This window comes from Oncorhynchus keta, chromosome 26 (genome assembly GCF_023373465.1).
Source record: "Oncorhynchus keta strain PuntledgeMale-10-30-2019 chromosome 26, Oket_V2, whole genome shotgun sequence".
Taxonomy (NCBI): Eukaryota; Metazoa; Chordata; class Actinopteri; order Salmoniformes; family Salmonidae; genus Oncorhynchus; species Oncorhynchus keta.
The window spans coordinates 30065916-30088643 of NC_068446.1; the positions used below are offsets into that span (position 1 = coordinate 30065916).

The window sequence follows — 22728 nt, forward strand, 5'->3', positions numbered from 1 at the left end:
AGCATGAGTATTTGTATCTTTCTGTCACACTCACACAGTCTAATCCTTTCTTTCAGCTGCCAACCTAGGCTGTAATCGCTTTGAATATTCTATGAGGGGCGTGTACGTCCAGGTATGAAAAATAATTGAATATATTTTGATGTAGTTTGTTTTCTGTTATTCCATGTCCAGTTTTGACACAATAAATGAGAAAACAAGTAGACACATTTTTCACACTCTGTCTTGACAGAGAATAACAAAAAATACACAGCCATATTCCGTTATGAATTTAGTTAACCTAGTTGTACATCCTAGGTCATTGGCTAAATTTGCGTAATTTAAGGATTGACTAATTCAAATAATCTAACACATTTGACAAGTTTATTGAAATAATAATTTTTATATGCCAAGTTTTGGTGGTGCAGTTGTGCTTCTTGTCTTATCAAATGTCATTCACATAAAAACCCCAGCTTTATGTCATTTTCTTCTGTTTTACAGATGCTCTGTGGAATCAGACAACAGCCAATGTGTGGTCAACATTTGTCAATATTGTGTCTTGTGTTGAGCCATAATCAATCCAAGAGATACTACAACAGAGCTATCAGAGCTAGCTTTGGAATACTGTAATGTACTAATGTACTAATGTACTAGAACATGGCCATAAGTTTTCATCACAGCAGGACACATCTTCTTACCTCACTCTCAGATCTGTTAATCAGGCACAAGTCGTGGACAGTAATCCCCTGAACCCTTCAGCCTATCCTATTAGATTAAGAAGTTAAAGCACCCAACCTGACAACCTCCCTCTGCAATGGCCCTACAGGCTGTGGCTAAAGTGTACCACACACTGACCGCGTCAGTCATCTTACTGTAAACACTTTTAACTTCTGACCACCTTACATTGAATGGAGAGTTTATTTGGAATATTGAGATATCAGGTTTCTTGACGATGGACAACTCACATATTCCTAAAATACATGGCACACCTACAATGTCAGAGGCCGAAAGATTATTGCACATTGCTTGACTATTCCAAACATTTTTTTAAACCTTCAATTATGCTATTTTGGATTAGACATCATTACTAAAAGTTGAACAAATTGACAACATGTGTTGTATCACGTTAAAGTCATTCAAGGGGCTCTACATTGTCTGATAGTTTTCCCATTGTTCATTGAAAATTTTACTGTGAACTTCAACCTTATACCTCACAACCACCAAATAGTTAACTGTGTGTGTGTGTGTGTGTGTGTGTGTGTGTGTGTGTGTGTGTGTGTGTGTGTGTGTGTGTGTGTGTGTGTGTGTGTGTGTGTGTGTGTGTGTGTGCGTGTGCGTGTGCGCGCGTGCGCGTGCGCGTGTGCGTGTGCGTGTGCGTGTGCGTGTGTGTGTGCGTGTGCGTGTGTGTGCATGTGTGTGTGGTGGATGCAACCTGTTCAAAGTCTTGTTTGCTGCCAGCATGCAGCAAACATATGCAACATAATTAAAGCCCTAAAGCTCACAAATTGATGAGGATTTAATGCAGAGTGCAATTCATGGGAATTAAACCAATTAGTGATCTAATGAGCTTGTCCACAACGAATCGAGAGATTTGGTCAACAAAAATTAATTAGATGGATTTGTCATTGCTCTAATGAACATAGATGGAAATTGGGTATTGAGATGTTTGTCTCTTGTATTTTAGCCATTTCCCATTAATAGATTCATTCTATTTTCTTTCTACAATGTAATCTAATCTACATGTCAGATGTATTGCTTTATCTGAAGAAAAAAAACTAATGTGAATTGCAATAAACAAGCAGCATAATTCATTAAAAAAACAACTCAAGTATTGTGAATTTAAATGTCAACCTTTGGAAATCACATAGGAATTTCCTATTAATGGAATAACTGATAGCTGATGATTGACTTTAAAAAAAATCTTGTTGTATTCTCCAGATATGATTTTCTGACCATGCTGCTGCATATTTTAACACGCTTTGCCCTTTGGGAAAGAAATATGGTGCCAGTTCCCTATCAATTTTCAGATCTGTTTAAAGATGATTATTATTGTATACTGTATCATAACTCTTTCACATTTCCAGTTGAGTTTGATTGACTGTTGGGTTTGATTGACTGTTGGGTTTGATTGACTGTTGGGATTGATTGGCTGTTGGGTTTGATTGACTGTTGGGTTTGATTGACTGTTGGGTTTGATTGACTGTTGGGTTTGATTGACTGTTGGGTTTGATTGGCTGTTGGGTTTGATTGACTGTTAGGTTTGATTGGCTGTTGGGTTTGATTGACTGTTGGGTTTGATTGACTGTTGGATTTGATTGACTGTTGGGTTTGATTGGCTGTTGGGTTTGATTGACTGTTGGGTTTGATTGGCTGTTGGGTTTGATTGACTGTTGGGTTTGATTGACTGTTGGGTTTGATTGACTGTTGGGTTTGATTGGCTGTTGGGTTTGATTGACTGTTGGGTTTGATTGGCTGTTGGGTTTGATTGACTGTTGGGTTTGATTGACTGTTGGGTTTGATTGACTGTTGGGTTTGATTGACTGTTGGGTTTGATTGGCTGTTGGGTTTGATTGGCTGTTGGGTTTGATTGACTGTTGGGTTTGATTGGCTGTTGGGTTTGATTGGCTGTTGGGTTTGATTGACTGTTGGGTTTGATTGGCTGTTGGGTTTGATTGGCTGTTGGGTTTGATTGGCTGTTGGGTTTGATTGACTGTTGGGTTTGATTGGCTGTTGGGTTTGATTGGACCTGTATACCTTCTACTTGTTGCCTGTGATGACTTTGACAATGACCTTGTCCTCTTGGCCTATCCATGTCCACTCCTCCACCTGCACCTTGCCCTCTCCATGACATCCACCCCCCCTCCCCCCCCCCTCCCCCTCTCATCTCCCTCCCCCTTCCCTCACCTCCCATAGTGTCCTCTTCACCACAGGAGCGGTTACAGATTACACTGTGTGATAAGCTTCCTTTTTTTTCGAAACTCCTTGGGATCTCTGGGATTATCCAGGTGCTTATCCCCGAAGTCAGCTTTGGGAAGCCTGCTTTAGTCTCTCTTACGGCACAAGATTTGGCAACCTGTCAGCTCTGACTAATTAGCATCTAAACCGCGCCGGGCTGCCGGAGTGGGCTCACTTTTAACACCCTGTATCTACACACAACCACACACAGACACAATTAGGAACACACAACCACATACAACCACACACGTGAATACACAGGCACACAAAAAGACACACAGACACATAAAGGTATTCACTCGCACGCACACACACATGCACATGCTCAGTTGATGAACTGTACTACCCGGAGTACCATATGTCTTCTCAGAACAGTCATTTGTATGGTCCATTATTCTGTACAGATTTGTTACTTTAAAGTTCTTTATTTACTAGTTCAAAAAGTTATCATTCAGTTTAAGCCTTTTCTCATCTGACAGAAATCAATGACACTTTGCTGGGTGAGTTTTTTGTTTATTTATTTGAAATTGTGCAAGATATATAAAATATTGCAATATCTTCATTGGTATATTTACAATTAATTTTCTTCATATACAGAATTCATCAAATACAATATACATGTATACTATCACAGTACAAATCTGGTGTATTGCATTTCAATCAAAAATTGTGCAATATTGTACTTTGGTGCTTTGGTACTCTTATTTGTGCCAGCCAGCCACAGATTTCACAATCATACTCAATACATCTCTCTCAGCCACCTGTCATATAAAGAACAGACCAACATCCAACATGCATCCAATTCTATGTGGTGCTATTGAACCGAAGCGTGGATGGGTGTCGTCTGGTCTGCAGGCTGGCCCAGCTCCAATAGATCCTGGCTGAGACGTAGGACAGAGGGTGGGCTGCGGAGAGAGGGTGGGCTGGGGGACAGCACCAGCACCACACCCCCCTGGGCCTATGGAGGGGGTAATAGGGTGTGTGCAGGGCGTAGGGGAGCTGTCCTGTTACTCTGCGGATCCGGCGGCGAACCCGGCGGCGATGGTAGTTTCCATTGGAGAAGTCCTGGAAGTTAGTAGGGTGGATGGCCCAGAAATGGCCTTTACCATTGTCACTCCGACCAGCCTTCACAAAGCACTCGTTCAGGGACAGGTTGTGTCTGACGCTGTTCCTCCAGTTCTTATCCTGTAGGACAACAATAAAGTTCACATATGAGACATGAAGTATAAAGTTGAGTAGTGAAAGAAGTGTTGTATGTGGCCCTGGAACAGAAAGTATCTTAATTTATTAGAAACGAATAATCGTTTTCCCTCACAGCTGAATCCCCAGTATATACATTGATACACTGTACCGAGAATATGGCAATTTGCTCTTGCTTTCATTTCATTGGTGCCAAGTTCATGTGAAGGGTCCATGGTGACCTTTGGTCAATGACGTTTCAGTTGGCTGCCAGACGAAACCATCATGTTCACTTTGTCAAACTCCCCCAATCATGAGGTAAACTTGCTGTTACACCTGTTAAAGACCTAGTTTTAGTTTTTAGCCTGTTGCGGCTATCAACAGGTTTACCTATAGCCTTGAGATGACTCAGTTAGACCTTCCATGCAACAACAGCATCAGCCGAGCCAGGGTCCTGCATGCAGCAATTATACTCATTACTGAGTCAGACCACTGTATTTCTACAGCTTACAATAGGAATATAGTGAACATTTAAAATGATAGATAAACTTTTCTCAAACTCTTTATTTTCAGATGCTGCCTTATGACTGCAGTGGAGGAAGTGCGTAATGTCCCAGTATAGTACTTTAAGTTTTGGAAACTTTCCACACACTAATCATTGCTTGACCAAAGAACTTTGCAAAGGTCTACTGTTATTCAGTTAAATTGATACGAATATCAGTAATTGGCTATTGGCTATACAGGGTTGGCAATGTCAATTCAATTCACTCCATATATTAAATTAATTGAAATTGCATTTCAATCATTTAAAAAATCTGCTTTCTAAATAAATGGAACTCTTTTAAATTATTGAATTGGAATGTACTGTATCTCCTGAATTGAAATTAAACTGGCCCCAACCCTAATTCAGACAAATTCTCAACTTGAAATGAACCCTGAAATGAATCACTTGAACATACCTTGCTCTTGAAGTAGGGGTAGTTATCCATGATCCACTGGTAGATGTCACACAGCAAGAGCTTCTTCTCCTCTGAAGCAAGTATGGCCATGGAGATAAGGGAGATGTAGGACTGAGAAGGCTTGTCCTGTGGGCTGTCTGTAGTGGTTTCCTCTTCATCTTTCCCCCCTTTGATCTCCTCCTCCTCCTCTTCATTCTCCTCCTCTGACCCCTCTTCTCCCTCTGGCCCCTTCTCAGGGCTCCCAGGTTTGATAATTTTCCTCACTGAGAGGATGTCAGGACTCTGGCCCTCCAGTAGGCTATGAGGGGTCTGCTCCACTGCGGGAATATTTTGCTCTTCTCTCATACACTTACTGTCCTTGTTGTACAGCAGGTAGTCTATGGTGAAGCGTATTCCCAAGCGCTCCCGGTCATTGTTGCAGCTGCTTCTGTCCTCCATGGTTCTTCTTAGACTTTTAAGGCAGTTACTAATACTTTCGATGTAGATATATAACCACCACAAAAGGCAATCCTCAGATTCTTTCACAGGTGTTTTTGTTTCTTAATTTCAAGATGCTGGTCTAGGACACTGCTGTGCTCTCCATCAGGTAGGATGCCTCTCTTCAATGTCCTTTGGGCGAAGTAAGTTAAGTCTCTGGTCACAAGATCAAGTTAGTACAATTAAAAGGGATCCTCCCAACGTACTCTAATTGTTTGGTGACTCAAACTCAATGTGATGCCAAAGCTTGAATAAGTTTATAAAAATCTAATTTGTTAGACCAAATAGATAGGTTAGAGAAAAAAACAGTATATTTTTACAATCTATGCAGTGCTCAACTGTATCTTGTGTACACTAGATCAGAATGGATCACAGTTGTGAAGGTACCACTATTTAAATGTCCGTGAATTTATCCTTCACAGTGAGGGGCAATAGAGACAGGAGAAGCAGAGGTAGGGGGTCTAATCGAAGCAGATTAATTTTATTAACCACAGCAAATCTTTGTAATTACGGGAGATTAAACACTCTGATTTAGTAGGACATGGTGTTCAGAGGGTGCTTCAGCAGCACCAAAAGGCATTTAAACAGCGTTATCCCTACTTAAATGGTTTTCGAACAGAGGATGCGCTGCATAGTGCGCATCATTAGAGTTAGGCTTACTGTAAGCCTTTCTGTTATAAAACATTAAATAATTTATCATAAATGATATGCTAAAATCCAACTCCTTTGGCACAATGACAATAGCCAAGAGGCTAGACATAATAACTCAAACTACACTGCTTGAGTTTATCTACTTGATCTAAATTCAATAATTTGGTGGCAGATGTTGAGTGCCAAATCAAGAGCAGAACTATCTCAACTTCATTATTTTACGAATATTCGACTATTTCTCGCATAGGTCTTGTCACAGTTGCTAGGTTCCAAACGGAACATGAAATATTTAATTGTTCTATGTAAAAAGCTTTAATGCTGCTGACTATTTGTAACTATTATAACACTAAAAAAGTGTTGCACTTGTGCTATTCTAGAGTTAAACTACAATAGCCCTGCCTAAAGCCCTGTTCTGTACATAATCTTGCTATAAAATGTATTATTCTGAATTATATTTCATTCAAAGTTCTACTTTCTAGGAACGTCCCTAGCATCAGTAAAGAAAGCTAAGTTGTAATGCTGTATTAGAACAAGGTAGGGCATGCAAACCGTCTCACACTGGCCAAAGAATGAGAGGCATGAAGGACCACCAGTGGAATATATCGCCCTCGTCTGTCCGAGTTGTGGAACTACTACTACAGCATATACAGTACTATCCAAGTATAAAGAGTGAGCCATGTGGTAAAATGTGTCATTAATTAAAGCTAGAATCCTTCATTTAACGAATAACAACGAGGTTACATCCACCTGTGTATTGGTAAAAAGCTGAGGGATTGGCCTGGAGAAATGTAACCACTCTCAAATATATAGACAGAGATATGGATGCAAGGACTGACCATCCATAATATCAAAAGTATAGTTTTAATTCGTTTTGAGGCTATCCAGCAGTCAAACTCATTCCTTGGAGGGCCTAGTGTCTGCGTTTTTCTTTTCTTATTTCAATTAAGACCTAGAGCAGAGTTAGACTACTATGTATTGTTCCAATAGTATACTTAAGTTAACATATATCAAAGATGATATATGACAGCGTATATAATCTTTAATTGGATTTTATGAATCAATTTGTACCATTTCTGTTCTTCAGCACAAATCACAAAGTTTGGAAATCCAGAAATGGATCTTCAATGGACAGTGTGAAATCGGGATTTATTTAACTCGTGACTGCTCTAATTCAATGCACTGCATTTTCAAATTGAAAATCAAATATAACCTCTCATCAGAACGTGACTTCAGTACGCTACATCTGTGTACTGCATTTTGACTTGACTCCCTGTGATTATTTAGGTTTTGTGTAAAAAATATATATACAAAGCATTTACAGTTGATAGCTAATAGTTCATTGCAAATCCCGAAGTGGAGCTTTTCACTCGGTCAGGAGTTGATTTGGCCATGTGCCTCTCCCCATTTAACAAGTCATGCTTTCCTCTTGTGTTGAATTTGAATTATTTCCACAACGCATATTCTCTTTGTCTCGATAGTATAAAACTCAGCAAACACCAACGTTCAGCTATTTGTAGGCTGGTTATGTTTTCTTATAATTGAGGCCTAACATGTTGGGGAGGCCTGTCTTTTAGTGTTTTAAAAAAAGTGGTACTGTCACTTTAAAACAATGCTGGCACGCCTACTTTCAACACACTCTTTGAGGCTCGTGATGTAGTTGCGCTGTGATTGGAAGCGGAGAACCGTCGACCAGCGACCCCTCTGTCTCTCATTGGCGAAGGACTATCTTTCGGCTCTGGCTCTCGCGGGGCTGCTGTACGAAGATGGCGGCCGAACTGGTGGAAGCGATGGTAAGCAGAGCTCCGCTCGCCTGGGTTGATAGAAAAGGGTCTGCTGTAGCGTGGGGGATGGCCTGCTAGGCTGGGAAACTGTAAGGGTGTGTCATGAATACGGTCTAAAATTGTTTAACTCAGCTACTTAGTGATGGTTGATTAATTGGTATATAGAAACTGGTTTCCGTGCGCTGCTAAGTGCGTTTAGTTAGCAGGGACATGGCAAAGTGATGAGACCATAAACATTCGCCAGCAGGGAGTCGGCGTGAAATTGTACCATTCAGTGTTTAAGCAAGAGATTGCATTAAGCATTCGGGCCATCCGTTGTCCATTTGACTTGTCTTGTCAAATGGACAGCGGATGTATTTTCGGATGTAATTTCAGTATTGGAGGTGACAACAGAACAAGTGGAGTTAGCTTATGTAACCAATAGCCTAGCCTCTTGTCAGACAAGGCAATTGCTCAATGCCGCTGTCTGGACAAAACAGCAAGCATGTCACTGAGGCTTATGCACGAACTGTAGAAATAAAGTCAGTTGATGAGATTGACTGATGTAGCTAACTTGTAAGGTCATTTTCTTATTAACTAAATAGCTAGCTAACGTTCCATGCATTGCTGGGTCTTCGACTATACCGGTGTTGTGTCCTATAGTAGTTAAATGAGGGACCAGTCTAGGTTTTGCTTGCAGGAAATATATGTATGGCGTTAGAAACAGAAGGGGCTCATAGGTCACGTTACTGAATTCTAGAGGGTATGGATGGGAAATATTGCTCCAAGCAAATACTGACACTGATATTTCAACCCAGCAAAAAAATAGGTTGGAATGACCTGAGTATACACTTAACAAAACTTTTTTTAGACACCTGTGCCCATCTCTTTGTGTAGGCTATCCAAAGATTGTAATCCAGAATCAAAGATGGTAATCCCAAAATCTCCCCTCTTCTTCCTTTCCCTCTCTCCATATTGTCTTCCCTCCAGAACATGGTGAAGAATTTTCGGGTGTCTGACCTGCAGACGCTGCTGGCCTCCATGGGCCGCAGTAAAAGTGGTCTGAAGCAGGACCTGGTGGGACGGGCGCTGAGGCTGGTGCAAACAGAGTGCAGCCCAGAGCTGCTGAAGAACGTGCGGCAGCTCTATGAGTCACGCTTCCCCAAGGCGTCGGGTTGGCTGGCTGCCCGGCGCCCGGAGGGGGTCTCTGTGGCCTACTCCTCCCTCAGCTCCTCACCCACTGGCACACAGGGCACAGACTACCTCAACGGCATCCCCAAGCTGTCCTCCACACCAGCAGCTGAGGTCAAGCTGGTGTCACTGCCCTTTTACCAAACTCTGGAGAAGCTGTTGCTGCCAACGGAGCTGAGTGAGTGATTTTTGTGTAATTTTTTTTACTCGCAGTGACATGTCAGGCTAGTCTTTGTAGAGAGGCCCAAACATTTTTACTGCTCAAACGATAAAGCTCAGAAGAATACTTCCTGGTCAGGTCTTGTGGTCAGAAAACCCTCTGGCAATTGGGCCCTGGCCCTACACATACAGTGCATTCGGGAAGTATTCGGACCCCTTGACTTTTACCACATTTAGTTACGTTACAGCCTTATTCTAAAATTGATTAAACATTTTTTTATTTTTTATTTTTATTTTTTATAAATATGTCCCCCTCAATCTACACACACTACCCAATAATGACAAGGTAAAAACGTTTTTGGAAATGTTTGCTAATTTATATATAAAAATAAACTGATATCACATCTTCAGCCCCTTTAGTCAGTACTTTGTTGAAGCACCTTTGGCAGGGATTTACAGCCTTGAGTCTTCTTGGGTTTGAAGCTACAAGCTTGGCACACCTGTATTTGGATAGTTTCTCCCATCCATCTCTGCAGATCCTGTCAAGCTCTGTCAGGCTGGATGGGGAGCTGCACAGCTATTTTCAGGTCTCTCCAGAGATGTTTGATTGGATTCAAGTCCGGGCTCTGGCTGGGCCACTCGAGGGCATTCAGAGACTTGTCCCGAAGCCACTCCTGCGTTGTCTTGGCAGTGTGCTTAGGGTTGTTGTCCTGTTGGAAGGTGAACATTCACCCTTAGTCTGAGGTCCTGAATGCTCTGGAGCAGGTTTTCATCAAGGATCTCTCTCTACCTTGCTCCGTTCATCTTTCCCTCGATCCTGACTAGTCTCCAGACCTTGCCGCTGAAAAACATCCCAAAACATGATGATGCCACAACCATGCTTCACCGTAGGGATGGTGCCAGGTTTCCTCTAGACGTGCCGCTCTACCATAAAGGCCTGATTGGTGGAGTGCTGCGGAGATGGTTGTCCTTCTGGAAGGTTCTCCCATCTCCACAGAAACTCTGGAGCTCTGTCCGTGACCATCAGGTTCTTTTTTTCTCTGACATGCACTGTCAACTGTGGGACCTTATATAGACAGGTGTGTGCCTTTCCAAATCATGTCCAATCAATTGAATTTACAACAGATGGGCTCCAATCATGTTGAAGCATCTCGAGGATGATCAATAGAAACAGGATGCACCTGAGCTCAATTTTGAGTGTGCATAGTAAAGGGTCTGAATACTTATGTAAATACGGTATTTCTGTTTGTTTAATACATTTGCAAGCATTTCTAAAAACCTGTTTTTGTTTTGTCATTATGGGGTATTGTGGACAAATTTATTTTTTTATCAATTTTAGAATAAGGCTGTAAGATAACAAAATGTGGAAAAAGTCAAGGGGTCTGAATACATTCCCGAATGCACTGTATATTACATTTACATTTACATTTAAGTCATTTAGCAGACGCTCTTATCCAGAGCGACTTACATATTACTGATAGAAACATGCCATGGCATTAAAATTAGAAGTACTAAGGACATTTTGGACATTGCACAACATCACTATGCTTCGTAATGTGTATTATCTATTTTTCTGCACCTGTCCTTGTAGTTGCCCAGAACAGTGAGAAACTGCAGGACAGTCAATGTGTATTTGAGTTAACACAGAGCCAAGCGGACCAAGTCAGAAACTCAACGTGAGTATAACACTTTTATTAAAAGTTAACTGTCTATCCTACTGCTTGTGACTTTGAATGAGCACTGAGGGTACCATCATTTTTCCCTCTTGTTGTTTCAGTGAGCTTCGGCCAGGAATGAAGGCAATCCAGGTGGTTCTTAGGTGAGTTAAGATGTCCAACTGTTTTACACACAGCAGCCCACCAATCCTACTGTTAATATAATTGCATAGATGATACACACAGTACCAGTCAAAAGTTTGGACACACCTACTCATTCAAGGGTTTTTAATAATTTTTTACTATTTTCTACATTGTAGAATAATAGTGAAGACATCAACTATGAAATAACACATGGAATCATGTAGTAACCAAAAAAGTGTTAAACAAATCAAAATACATTTTATATTTTAGATTCTTCAAAGTAGCCACCCTTTGCCTTGACAGCTTTGCACACTCTTGGCATTCTCTCAACCAGCTTCACCTGGAATGCTTTTCCAACAGTCTTGAAGGACTTCCCACATATGCTGAGCACTTGTTGGCTACTTTTCACTCTGCGGTCAAACTCATCCCAAACCATCTCAATTGGGCTGAGGTCAGGTCATCTGATGCAGCGCTCCACCAATCTCCTCCTTAGTCAAATAGCCCTTACATAGCCTGGAGGTGTGTTGGGTCATTGTCCTGTTGAAAAACAAATTATGGTCCAACTAGGTACAAATCGGATGTTTGTGCCTAGTTGGCGTATCGCTGAAGAATGCTGTGGTACACATGCTTATTAAGTGTGCCTTGAATTCTAAATAAATCACTGACAGTGTCACCAGGAAAGCACCATCACACCACCACCTCCATGCTTCACGTTGGGACCTACACATGCGGAGATCATTTGATCACCTACTCTGCGTCTCACAAAGATACGGTTGGAACCAAAAATCTCCAGTTTGGACTCCAGACCAAAGGACAGATTTCCACCAGTCTAAATGTCCATTGCTTGTGTTTCTTGGCACAAGCAAGTCTCTTCTTCTTATTGGTGTCCTTTAGTAGTGGTTTCTTTGCAGCAATTAGACCATGAAGGCCTGATTCACACAGTCTCCTCTGAACAGTTGATGTTGGAATGTGTGTTACTTGAACTCTGAAACATTTATTTGGGCTGCAGTTTCTGAGGCTGGTAACTCTAATGAACGTATCCTCTGAAGCAGAGAACTCTGGGTCTTCCTTTCCTATGGTGGTCCTCATGAGAGCTAGTTTCATCACAGTACTTGATGGTTTTTGCGACTGCATTTGAAGAAACCTTCAACGTTCTTGAAATGTTCCGTATTGACTCACCTTCATGTGTTAAATTAATGATGGACTGTCATTTATCTTTGCTTATTTGAGCTGTTCTTGCCATATGGCCAAAATATTGCTATCTTATGTATACCCTCCTACCTTGTTACAACACAACTGATTGGCTCAAATGCATTAAGATAGAAATTCCACAAATTAACTTTTAATGAGGCACACCTGTTAATTGAAAGCATTCCAGGTGACTACCTCATGAAGCTGGTTGAGAGGATGCCAAGAGTGTGCAAAGCTGTCATCAAGGCAAAGGCTGGCTACTTTGAAGAATCTCAAATATATTTTGACTTAACATTTTTTTTTCTTGGGTTACTACATGATTCTGTTTGTTTAATAGTTTTGATGTCTTCACTAATATTCTACAATGAAGAAAATAGTAGAAATACAGAAAAACCCTTGAATGAGTGTGTCCAAACTTTTGACAAGTACTGTACATGTTAGGTACATACAGTTGATTTGTAAAACTCAAGTATGCAGTTATAGCCTGTGCCATATCAGTATCTAGGTTTACAGCAATTTGTTTAGATTTTCATGCAAATATTTGCTTAAAATATGCAAATTTCACAAGCAGTGGTCGATTTCCATCAAACTGTCTTGTTTATTAAAAGCTGTGCGGAATGACGTGCACATAAAAAGCACTTTGTCGTAAAACTTTTAATTGACCAAAACAAGTACAATGTGTTTCCATCCAGTTTTTAACTCTGCCGTTGGTTTTGGCACAAGAAGTCTGCAACAAACGGTAAATGTGCCCACTGGTCTTAGCACGTGTGCTCTAGCCAACAGCTCGCAGAGGGTAGGCTTCATGATGACATTTTGGATAAGAGCAAGATCATTTTTATTTGTCAATTGACAGCCAAGCATTGATCATCATGTCACTAGCGTCAAACTAAGACCCTCAATATTTACTGGAAAGGAGCATCAAGATCATCACTGTGCACTTTCACCACCCTGTGAAGTTCATCAATTATTTAATCTGTAGCCTAATAAACTGCAGTGCACATGCTTTTCTAAGTCATGGGAGAACCACGCAACATTCTACATTTTACTTTGAGATGATGGTATTTTGTTCTGTTGACATTTGGAAAGTTTTCCTCTACAGTGTCCTCATTTGTCAACAGTGAAAGTTTAAAAAAAAAAAAAAAAATGGTGTACAATTGGAAATGTGTGTATTGAATGACAAATCTGACCACCTCAACCATTCATTGGGAATGGCTCAGTGTCTGAGTAATTTCCTGAGCCATAAATGTTGCCACTTATCTAACACTGCTAACCAAAGAACCTCCTATGCTGTTATTACGATGCTTTACAGAATCTGTTACACAGACTCCATCGGTGTCCAGGAAGATCAGTACCCTCCCAATATTGCTGTCAAAGTCAACCAGTCTTACTGTCATGTACCGGTGAGTATTCAAGATGGGGAATCACATCAAGCGTACAAACCAACTAACTAATCAGAAGAAAATGCCTAGGCCTAAATATTAGAGGCTTAACATGTCTATATTTGTTCTGTACAGGGTTACTACCCTTCTAATAAGCCAGGTGTGGAGCCGCGTCGGCCCTGTCGCCCAGTCAACATCACACCTTGGTTACAACTCTCCACTGCCATCAACCGGGTCACTGTCACATGGGGCAACTTCGGCAAGGTCAGTCTCTGGTTGACACTGTTCTGTAATTGAAAACCTCGCTGCTCTATTCCAAATTTGTTTTGATTCATTTTTATGACAAGTTTTTGAAATGGTGTGGTTTGTTTTCTGTAGAACTTCATATCTGCTACTTTCCAGTGTTCATTCTGCTCACTGCTCTCGTTTTGTGTACAGCGCTACTCTGTGGCAGTGGATTTAGTGAGGGTCTTCACATCAGCAGAGCTCTTCGGCCAACTCAAACACTGCTCAGTGGAGAGTGCAGAACGCTGTCGTGAACGCAGTAAGTGGCCTCAACATTTTTCTCTTTCTCCCTGTTTTTCATGCTTCTTGCATTTTAGTGATGTTCACTGTGTAATGCTGTGTGATGTTCAACTAGTTTCTCTCTGCTGTGTCCAGTCCAGGACAAGCTACGCTTTGATCCAGAGAGCGAGATCGCTACCACAGGGCTACGGGTGTCCCTCATCTGTCCTGTGAGTATCTTGCTCCCACCCTAATCCATATCCACCCAAGAGTGGAAGTCACAAACCTTTCAGTTGTTTCTGACCAAAAAAAGAGAACTCACGACAAAACAGGTTACAACCCACCATTTGTCCACAGCTTAATAATCAAATCAAAGTGTATTCGTCACATGCGCAGAATACAACAGTTGTAGACCTTACTGTGAAATGCTTACTTTACAAGCCCTTAACCAACATTGCAGTTCAATAAATAGTTAATAAAATATTTACTAAATAAACTAAAAATAGAATCAATCAAAAAGTAACACAATAAATGTAAATAACAATAACTAAGCTATATACAGTGGGTACCGGTACTGAGTCAATGTGCGGGGTTACAGGATAGTCGAGGTAATGGTATGTCTCCCTTTCCTCCTCTCAGCTGGTGAAGATGCGGATAGGTGTTCCATGTCGGGTGATCACCTGTGCCCACCTGCAGTGTTTTGACGCGATCTTCTTCCTGCAAATGAATGAGAAGAAGCCCACGTGGACCTGCCCTGTGTGTGACAAGCAGGCTCCCTTTGAGCTGCTCACCATCGATGGGTAAGTAAGGCACGTTGAGACTTACTAGCACTACCACTCACAGGAATTTGAGAACCACGCTTCCTCTTTGCATGGGTCATTGCTTGTTCAACCTTGGAAACAAACATTTGCATTTTTGGAGCAATTTGTAGACTCCTGTTAACCTGCAATGGCTTACCTACACTGGGCTACATTTTCAATAAGGCTGTTGCCTCTCCCTGTTCTATTGTGGAACAGAGTAGAAATATCAAACCATTTCCATTGGGCTCCTGAGTGGTGCAGTGGTCTAAGGCACTAAATCTCGGTGCTAGAGGTGTCACTACAGACCCTGGTTCGATTCCAGGCTGCATCACAACTGGCTGTGATTGGGAGTCCCATAGGGTGGCACACAATTGGCCCAGTGTCGTTAGGGTTTGGTCGGGGTAGGCTGTCATTGTAAGTAAGAATTGATTTTTGACTGACTTGCCTAGATAAATACAATTCCACAGACTTCCTATCTAAGATTTGAAAGTTGGTCATGTGTGTTGTGGGACACATCCGATCGATCCCTTCTTGTGTGTCCTGATATGATATGTACTTCTCTTACTGACTGTTTGTCTCATGTTTCAGGCTGGCATCTGAGATCTTAAAAGAGACCCATGAGGATATTGAGGAGATTGAATATCTGACTGACGGTTCATGGAGACCCATCCGAGATGAGAAGGAGAAGGAGAGGGAGAGGGAACGCAGCAACACGCCTGACTACCCTGTTCTGGATATATGTAAGTGCATGTCAAATATTGCCATTATTGCCTTTTTGACAATTGCAGACTAACGTTTTGATTTTTAATTTAAGTTAAGACGCCACGCTGTGTAGGTCATGTCTGTTTATCTTTTTTTTTAAACAGCATTGGTTTGTAATAGTGTGTGAACCTGTTCCTTCTTCTCAGGTGTTCCTGAGGTAAATGGCCACTCCCCGGCCCACAGCAGCACCAGCCAGACGGGGAAGTCAGGAGCTGGGTCCACGGCGGGGGGGGCGGGAGGAGGAGTGGTGGTTGATCTGACTCTAGACTCTGAGGAGGAGGGGGGAGGGGCTGGAGGAGACAGCGACGACACTGAGGACAGCCAGGACAGCCCCGCCCCCAAGAGGGGCCGATACGACTATGACAAGGACCTGGTCACAGCGTACTGACTGGCGGACTGACCCCACAGACTGGGAGAGAGGGTTGGGCTAAGTTGGAGGACTGGAAATCATTAGTCCCTACTCCATCACCCACCCCCACTACTCTAGCATATATTCACACAGACACATGCACATACATGCACTGTCAACCTCTGGAGTGGTTAGGCTTCCTCAATACACCACTGGAAAAAGCAGCTCCCTGACACTTGTGACCCTCCCCCTCCCAGCATTCAAATTGTGTATCCTCCATCATAAAGACCATTGAAAAGAGTAACCTCCTGAACTATTTATCCCCTCCATCTTCTTGTACTTTGTATTTGACTTGAACTTAAGGCTCTCAAAGCCACAAGCATTTGGTGTTTGCGTCTCAGAATTTTGTCATTTTTTGTGATCGCAGGCAGTGGGAGATATGGAGCCTCCTCCGTAGTTAAGTGGTAAGAGGTCAAAATAACTTGAATGAATAATTTGGGACACGAACAGACTAGATTTTTCTGGAATATGATTAAATTGAACAACACCCCTACCTTTTCTTTCTGTTTAATTTATTCAGACAATGAAAATAAATTAGCTCTAACAAAACTTTTCCCCATTTTTATTGTCTTTAAATGCTGACAACCTACCTCAGTCATACACAGCAAACTTACTTGACCAGAGAGAGTAATACCTGAACTAAGGTTGCTATAGTATTTAACAAGAGGGTCTATTTTTATTTAATTTTTTTGTCTAACTTTTTTTCGCTCACTCGCCTCACTTTTCCAAACAATTTATGTATGGCCTTTCTAAGGAATGGGTTATTGGAATCAGGGTCGTGTTTATTAGGGCACATGTTGCAAAACATATGTGTATGGTTTGTAACAGAAAATGAGCATTTCTTATTGGACAAGTACAGTTGGTACCTCCCTGTTTAACTCCATTAGAGCATTTTTGTTCCAATTTGTGCCTACTGAATACGACCCAGGAATGCTGTGTCTTTGACAAGTTCTTGTATATACCCCTCACTGCATTGAAATCTACGATTTGATTTGGTGGCTGAATTCATATGACAAGCAATTGTCTTTGTGGAGAGTTTGCAAAAACAAGCAGTTATCATTTGAGGTTTTGGAACATGCTCTTTTCAGATTCTTTCCAGTGTTCTGTTTTGCCAGTGCTGTTCATATTGATCAAGGAAACAAATGCAGGATGTATTCTTTTCACTTGCCTATTTCATGTCAGTTTTCAACAGTTGGATAGTCTAGAGACTGACTACTGCCGCATTCAACCTTCCCCTGATATCCTGAGAGCTTTGCAGGGTTTTGAACTGGACTAGAGTTTTTCTTTCTGTTGTTTTTATTGAACAAGGCTCTAACTAAAGAATGATCATGTCACAAATATTAGTATCCACACAATTGGTCAAGATCATGTTGAGGCAATTGTGCCAAACCGATTTGGGTCAGTTATCTCTTGTTGTAAGGTCAGCTTTGGGTGCCTTTTTGTTTTGAGTTAGGATTGGTGGAGGCTGGAGCCCACAGTTGTTTGGCTACTTGAGCTGGTCTACACAGGAAGGCTCAGTAAGAAAATTAATTAACTTTTTTTTTTTTTTCCCCTGGAGTGGAGGACTTGAGGGATGTATCTTCAGATCTGGAATGGGATGAATTTGTTAGTGTCGTCATGCTTTTTGACTTAATTTTCTTCGTCTTAAGTATTTTATTTATTGATAATTGATTGCTTCACGTCTTTTATTTGAATGGCAGTTTATATTAAAATGTACATATGTCTCAATGGAAAGAGTGCTTTACCAGAGCATTTATATACGGCTCTGATCTGCACACGTTTTCAGTAAGAGATGGCAGAACACTTACGAAGCTTGGACTTTTTGTGGAAGAGTGAATGATTGTGGCACAAAGCACTGCCATTGTTAGACAGGTTCCATTCCTTTTCCTCTGAGGAAACTTAGCACTTCTAACCAATGACACACATTCTGCCTCCTCCCAGTTCAAAGATATTACCCTCAGAAATCAGCATTTATTATCACATAGATCCTAGATGAATGTCCTCTACATCCGTAATGGCTTCTTCAGGGGAGCTTTTTCCACAGGCACAGTTAAAATTGTAATAAACAGTTAATCTTTTGATGTTGTTGAGAGAATTTAGCTACATGGATGGTATGAGTTTAAATATCCTCTCACTTTTATTTACTTTCCAGGTCATTAGATTCCTTACCCCAAGATAGTCCCTGTTTTCATTCAGAACTGTAGAGATGGCATTTCTGTTTTTATAGAACTGTGTCTTCTGAATTCCAAAAATGTCTCAAATGGTATTGATGCATGCATTGGACTATAGCATATTGATATTTTGTGATCATCCTGAATTCAGACTTGCGTAGACATTTTGTCCAGTAGTAGTATACCTAATCTAATAATGAGATGGTAACGACCTGAGGAAACTTATGGGCTCTGGTCTTTTATGTTAACCTGGTCTTCCAATATTCTGCAGTACTCATGACATGTCCATATAGCTTGCGGATTGTTATACTGATTGGTGAGTCCTGTAAACATGGGAAACCCGCAATGATTGATGGCACTTTCTGTAAAAGAAACTCAAACCGTAGCCGTGTCCCTGAATATGACAGTCGTTGTACAACTTAATGCATTTAAGCAACATGTTAATACATCTTGCAGAATTTCATCTTCAACTAACAGAAATTACTTTACAGATTTAAATCACATTGTTTAAATTTACAGGTGCAAAAGTGTAGAAGAACATCGCTGCACAGATAAGATTTCCTCAAGCTTTTTCATATCGTGGGCAAGGCGAGAGAGGTGAAGTACATGTTGTTTCTAAGGAACTAAATTATAATAATGCTTAAGGTAGCATGAGCAGTGGCTTGCAATCCATGATGTAAATGTTTTGTTTGTCTTTTTATATGTTCATATTAAAAGACAATACAATTAAAATATTTTATTAAGCTTTGAATTGCCTCCAGTTGTTCCAAAAGTCCAATAAAATCACAAATACCAGTGTTGGAACTGATGCCACTTTAAGTGTAAGAGAGGTGGTTGAGGTGTAGCTTGGTGTGATGTCCTGTACCTGACACATTTTGTGTTCAAATGTTCAAAAATAACTAAAATTCGAAATAATCGTATTCGATTGTCTTAGATACTTTTAAAGCTAAAATTACTTAACTGAAGTTCCTTCTGGAAAAAGTGATTTAAAACAAACGTTTAATCATGATCAAATGACTTGCCAGTTCTCCCATAGGTAATCAAATTGTATTTGTCACATGCTTGGTAAACGGGTGTGGACTAACAGTGAAATGCTTACGTATAGGCACTTCCAAAAAATGCAGAGAAAGAAAATAGAGAAATAAAACACATAGTAATGACCAATGAGTAACGCTAACTTGGCTATGTACAAGGGGTACCAAGTCGATGTGCAGAGGTACGAGGTAATTGAGGTAGATGAGTATATACATATAACTAGGAATAAAGTGACAGATAGTAAACGGTAGCAGCAGTGTTGGTGATGAGTCAAAGTTAGTACAAAATAAATAATGGCTATCAATTTATTAATGATCAATCTTTTATGGCTTGGGGGGTAGAAGCTGTTCAAGATCATTTTGGTTCCAGACTGTGCATCGGTACTGCTTTCCGTGCAGTAGCAGAGAGAATCGTCTATGACTTGGGTGTCTGGAGTCTTTGACAATGGTTAGGGCCTTCCTCTGACATCGCCTGGTATAGAGGTCCTGGATGGTGGGTAGCTCTGCCCCAGTGATGTACTGCGCCGTATACACTACATTTACATTTAACATTTACATTTACCTCTGTAGCTCTTTGCAGTCGGATGCCAAGCAGTTGCAGTACCAAGCGGTGATGCAGCCAGTCAAGATGCTCCCAATGGTACAGTTGTATAACCTTTTGATGATCTGAGGGCCCATGCCAAATCTTTTTAGCCTCCTGAAGGGGAAAATGTGTTGTCAAGCCCTCTTCACGACTGTGTTGGTATGTTTGGACCATAATAGATCCTTAGGGATATGTACACCGAAGAACTTGAAGCTCTCAATCTGCTCCACTTCAGCCCGTTCTATGTGAATGAGGCTGTGCTCGGCCCTCCATTTCCTGTAGTCCACGATCAGCTCCTTTGTGTTGCTGACATTGAGGAAGAGATTGTTCTGGCAGCAGACTGCTAGGTTTCTGATCTCCCTGTAGGCTGTTTTATCGTCGTCTGTGATCAGGCCTACCACCCTTTTGTCATCAGCAAACTTAATAATGGTGTTGGAGTGGTGCCCGGCCACACAGTCGTGGGTGAACAGGGAGGACAGGAGGGGACTAAGAACGCACCCTTGAAGGGCCCCTGTTTTGAGGGTCAGCGTGGCGGATGTGTTACCTACTCTCACCACCTGGGGGTGTCCCATCAGAAAATCCAGGAACCAGTTGCAGAGGGAGGTGTTCCAGGGTGTTCCAGTCCCAGGTCTCAGCTTAGTGATGAACTTGGATGGTGTTGAACCCTAAGTGAAGTTTTCCATCCTAAATTTAAGCCTTTAATAGTCTCTTGATGCACGTGTCTAAGTAACATACTAAAAAAATCCCCATCAAAATCTGTCAGTTTAAGAAAAATATGTTCTCCATCCAGCTATGTCGGCCTTCTGCATCTGCGATGGAAGGTGGCCGAGCTACAGCGATGTTTTTTAGGCCATGAAGCATCCCTAAAATCAATCTTCTCATGAAAACGTCTGTAGCGTCCGAACCATTTAGGTTACAAACTAATATCACCCCACTATGGAAAGGGGAGATTCTCATAAACACTATGTTCTCCGTTTTGCTTTACAACCCCCACAAGTGTCACAGGACTTGTCTGAAGGTAATCGGTACCGTTATTGTTTTTTAAGTTATGGAGGTCGTTGTGTCCAAAAAACAATATTTCCTTAGCTTTCTTATCTCCTAGATATATGTAAAACACTTAACCCTTATTCTATGTGATTTTTTTTTTCTGTGTTCTGCCATTTATAAGTGTTTTTCAGTGTGCTTCTATGGACGACGATGGTCAAATTTAAATATTTTATCAAAATTGTTGTATATAGAGTACCAGTAAAAAGTTTGGACCCACCTATTCATTCACGGAATTGTCTTTATTTTTACTATTTTTTTACATTGTAGAATAATAGTGACGACATCGAAACTATGAAATAACACAGAATCATGTAGTAAACAAACAAGTGTTAAACAACTCAAAATAGATTTTAGATTCTCCAAAGTAGCAAACCTTTGCCTTGATGACAGCTTTGCACACTCTTGGCATTCTCTCAACCAGTTTCACCTGGAAAGCTTTTCCAACAGTCTTGAAGGAGTTCCCACATATACTGAGCACTTGTTGGCTGCTTTTCCTTCACTCTGCTGTCCAACTCATCCCAAACCATCTCGATTAGGTTGAGGTCAGGTGATTGTGGAGGTCAGGACATCTAATGCAGCACTCCATCACTCTCCTTCTTGGTCAAATAGCCCTTACACAGCCTGGAGGGTCATTGTCCTGTTGAAAAACAAATGATAGTCCCACTAATCACAAACCAGATAGAATGGTGTATTGTTGCAGAATGTGATAGCCATGCTGGTTAAGTGTGCCTTGAATTCTAAATAAATCACAATCTTAAAGCAGAGCACCATTACACCACCTCATCCACGCTTCACGGTGGGAACCACACACGCAGAGATCATCCGTTCACCTACTCTGCATCTCACAAAGACAAACATTTCAAATTTGGACTCATCAGACCAAAGGACAGATTTTCAACGGTCTAATGTCCATTGCTTGTTTTTTTTGGTTACTACATGATTCTATATCTGTTATTTCATAGTTTTGATGTCTTCACTATTATTCTACAATGTAGAAAATAGTAAAATAAAGAAAAACCCTGGAATGAGTAGGTGTGTACAAACGTTTGACTGGTACTGTATACAGGTGAAGTAGGAAGTTTACATACACTTAGCTGGAGTCATTGAAACTCGTTTTTCAACCCCTCCACAAATTTGTTGTTAACAAACTATAGTTTTGGCAAGTCGGATAGGACATGTCCTTTGTCTATAACACAATTTTTCCAACAACTGTTTACAGACAGATTATTTCACTTATAATTCGCTATGTATCACAATTCCAGTGGGTCAGAAGTCATCAAAGTTTATTTGTCACGTGCGTGGAATACAACAGGTGTAAACCTTAGTGAAATGCTTACTTACCTTTTTTGCACTATTGGTTAGAGCCTGTATTCGGTGAACAATAGGTAAGTAAAGAAATAAAACAGTGAAAAATAACAGTAGCGAGGCTATATACAGTAGCGAGGCTATATACAGTAGCGAGGCTATATACAGTAACGAGGCTCTTTACAGTAGCGAGGCAACATACAGACACTGGTTAGTCCGGCTGATTTAGGTAGTATGTACATGTAGATATGGTTAAAGTGACTGTGCATATATGATGAACAGAGAGTAGCAGTAGCGTAAAATGAGGGGTTGGCAGGTGGTGAGTGGTGGGACACAATGCAGGTAGCCCGGTTAGCCAATGAGCGGGAGCACTGGTTGGTCGGCCCAATTGAGGTAGTATGATATCCTACATGAATGTAGGATATCTTATAGGATAA

The 22728-nt window shown here is 41.1% G+C and overlaps 2 protein-coding genes across 4 annotated transcripts; one reads left to right on the top strand and one right to left on the bottom strand.

Moving 5' to 3' along the window:
* Positions 1-3651: 3651 nt before the first annotated feature.
* On the bottom strand, positions 3652-5669 carry LOC118358736 (forkhead box protein G1-like). The gene is made up of 2 exons (XM_052481142.1): positions 5070-5669; positions 3652-4116 (listed from the first exon to the last, which is right to left on the bottom strand). Exons 1-2 carry the CDS (start codon positions 5505-5507, stop codon positions 3736-3738), a joined length of 819 nt encoding a protein of 272 aa, XP_052337102.1. The 5' UTR covers positions 5508-5669; the 3' UTR covers positions 3652-3735.
* A 2150-nt stretch (positions 5670-7819) lies between these two features.
* On the top strand, positions 7820-21210 carry LOC118359230 (E3 SUMO-protein ligase PIAS4-A). 3 transcript variants are annotated; one of them, XM_035737621.2, is made up of 11 exons: positions 7820-7987; positions 8948-9326; positions 10899-10983; positions 11085-11126; positions 13607-13697; positions 13812-13940; positions 14115-14220; positions 14337-14410; positions 14820-14980; positions 15569-15720; positions 15889-21210. In XM_035737621.2, the coding sequence occupies exons 1-11, from the start codon at positions 7961-7963 to the stop codon at positions 16128-16130; spliced, it is 1488 nt and encodes a 495-aa protein (XP_035593514.1). In that variant the 5' UTR covers positions 7820-7960; the 3' UTR covers positions 16131-21210. The 3 variants fall into 3 exon arrangements, with proteins under 3 accessions (XP_035593514.1, XP_035593515.1, XP_035593516.1); XM_035737622.2 differs by lacking the exon at positions 7820-7987 and adding an exon at positions 7990-8067; XM_035737623.2 differs by lacking the exon at positions 7820-7987 and adding an exon at positions 7991-8073.
* Positions 21211-22728: the final 1518 nt, after the last annotated feature.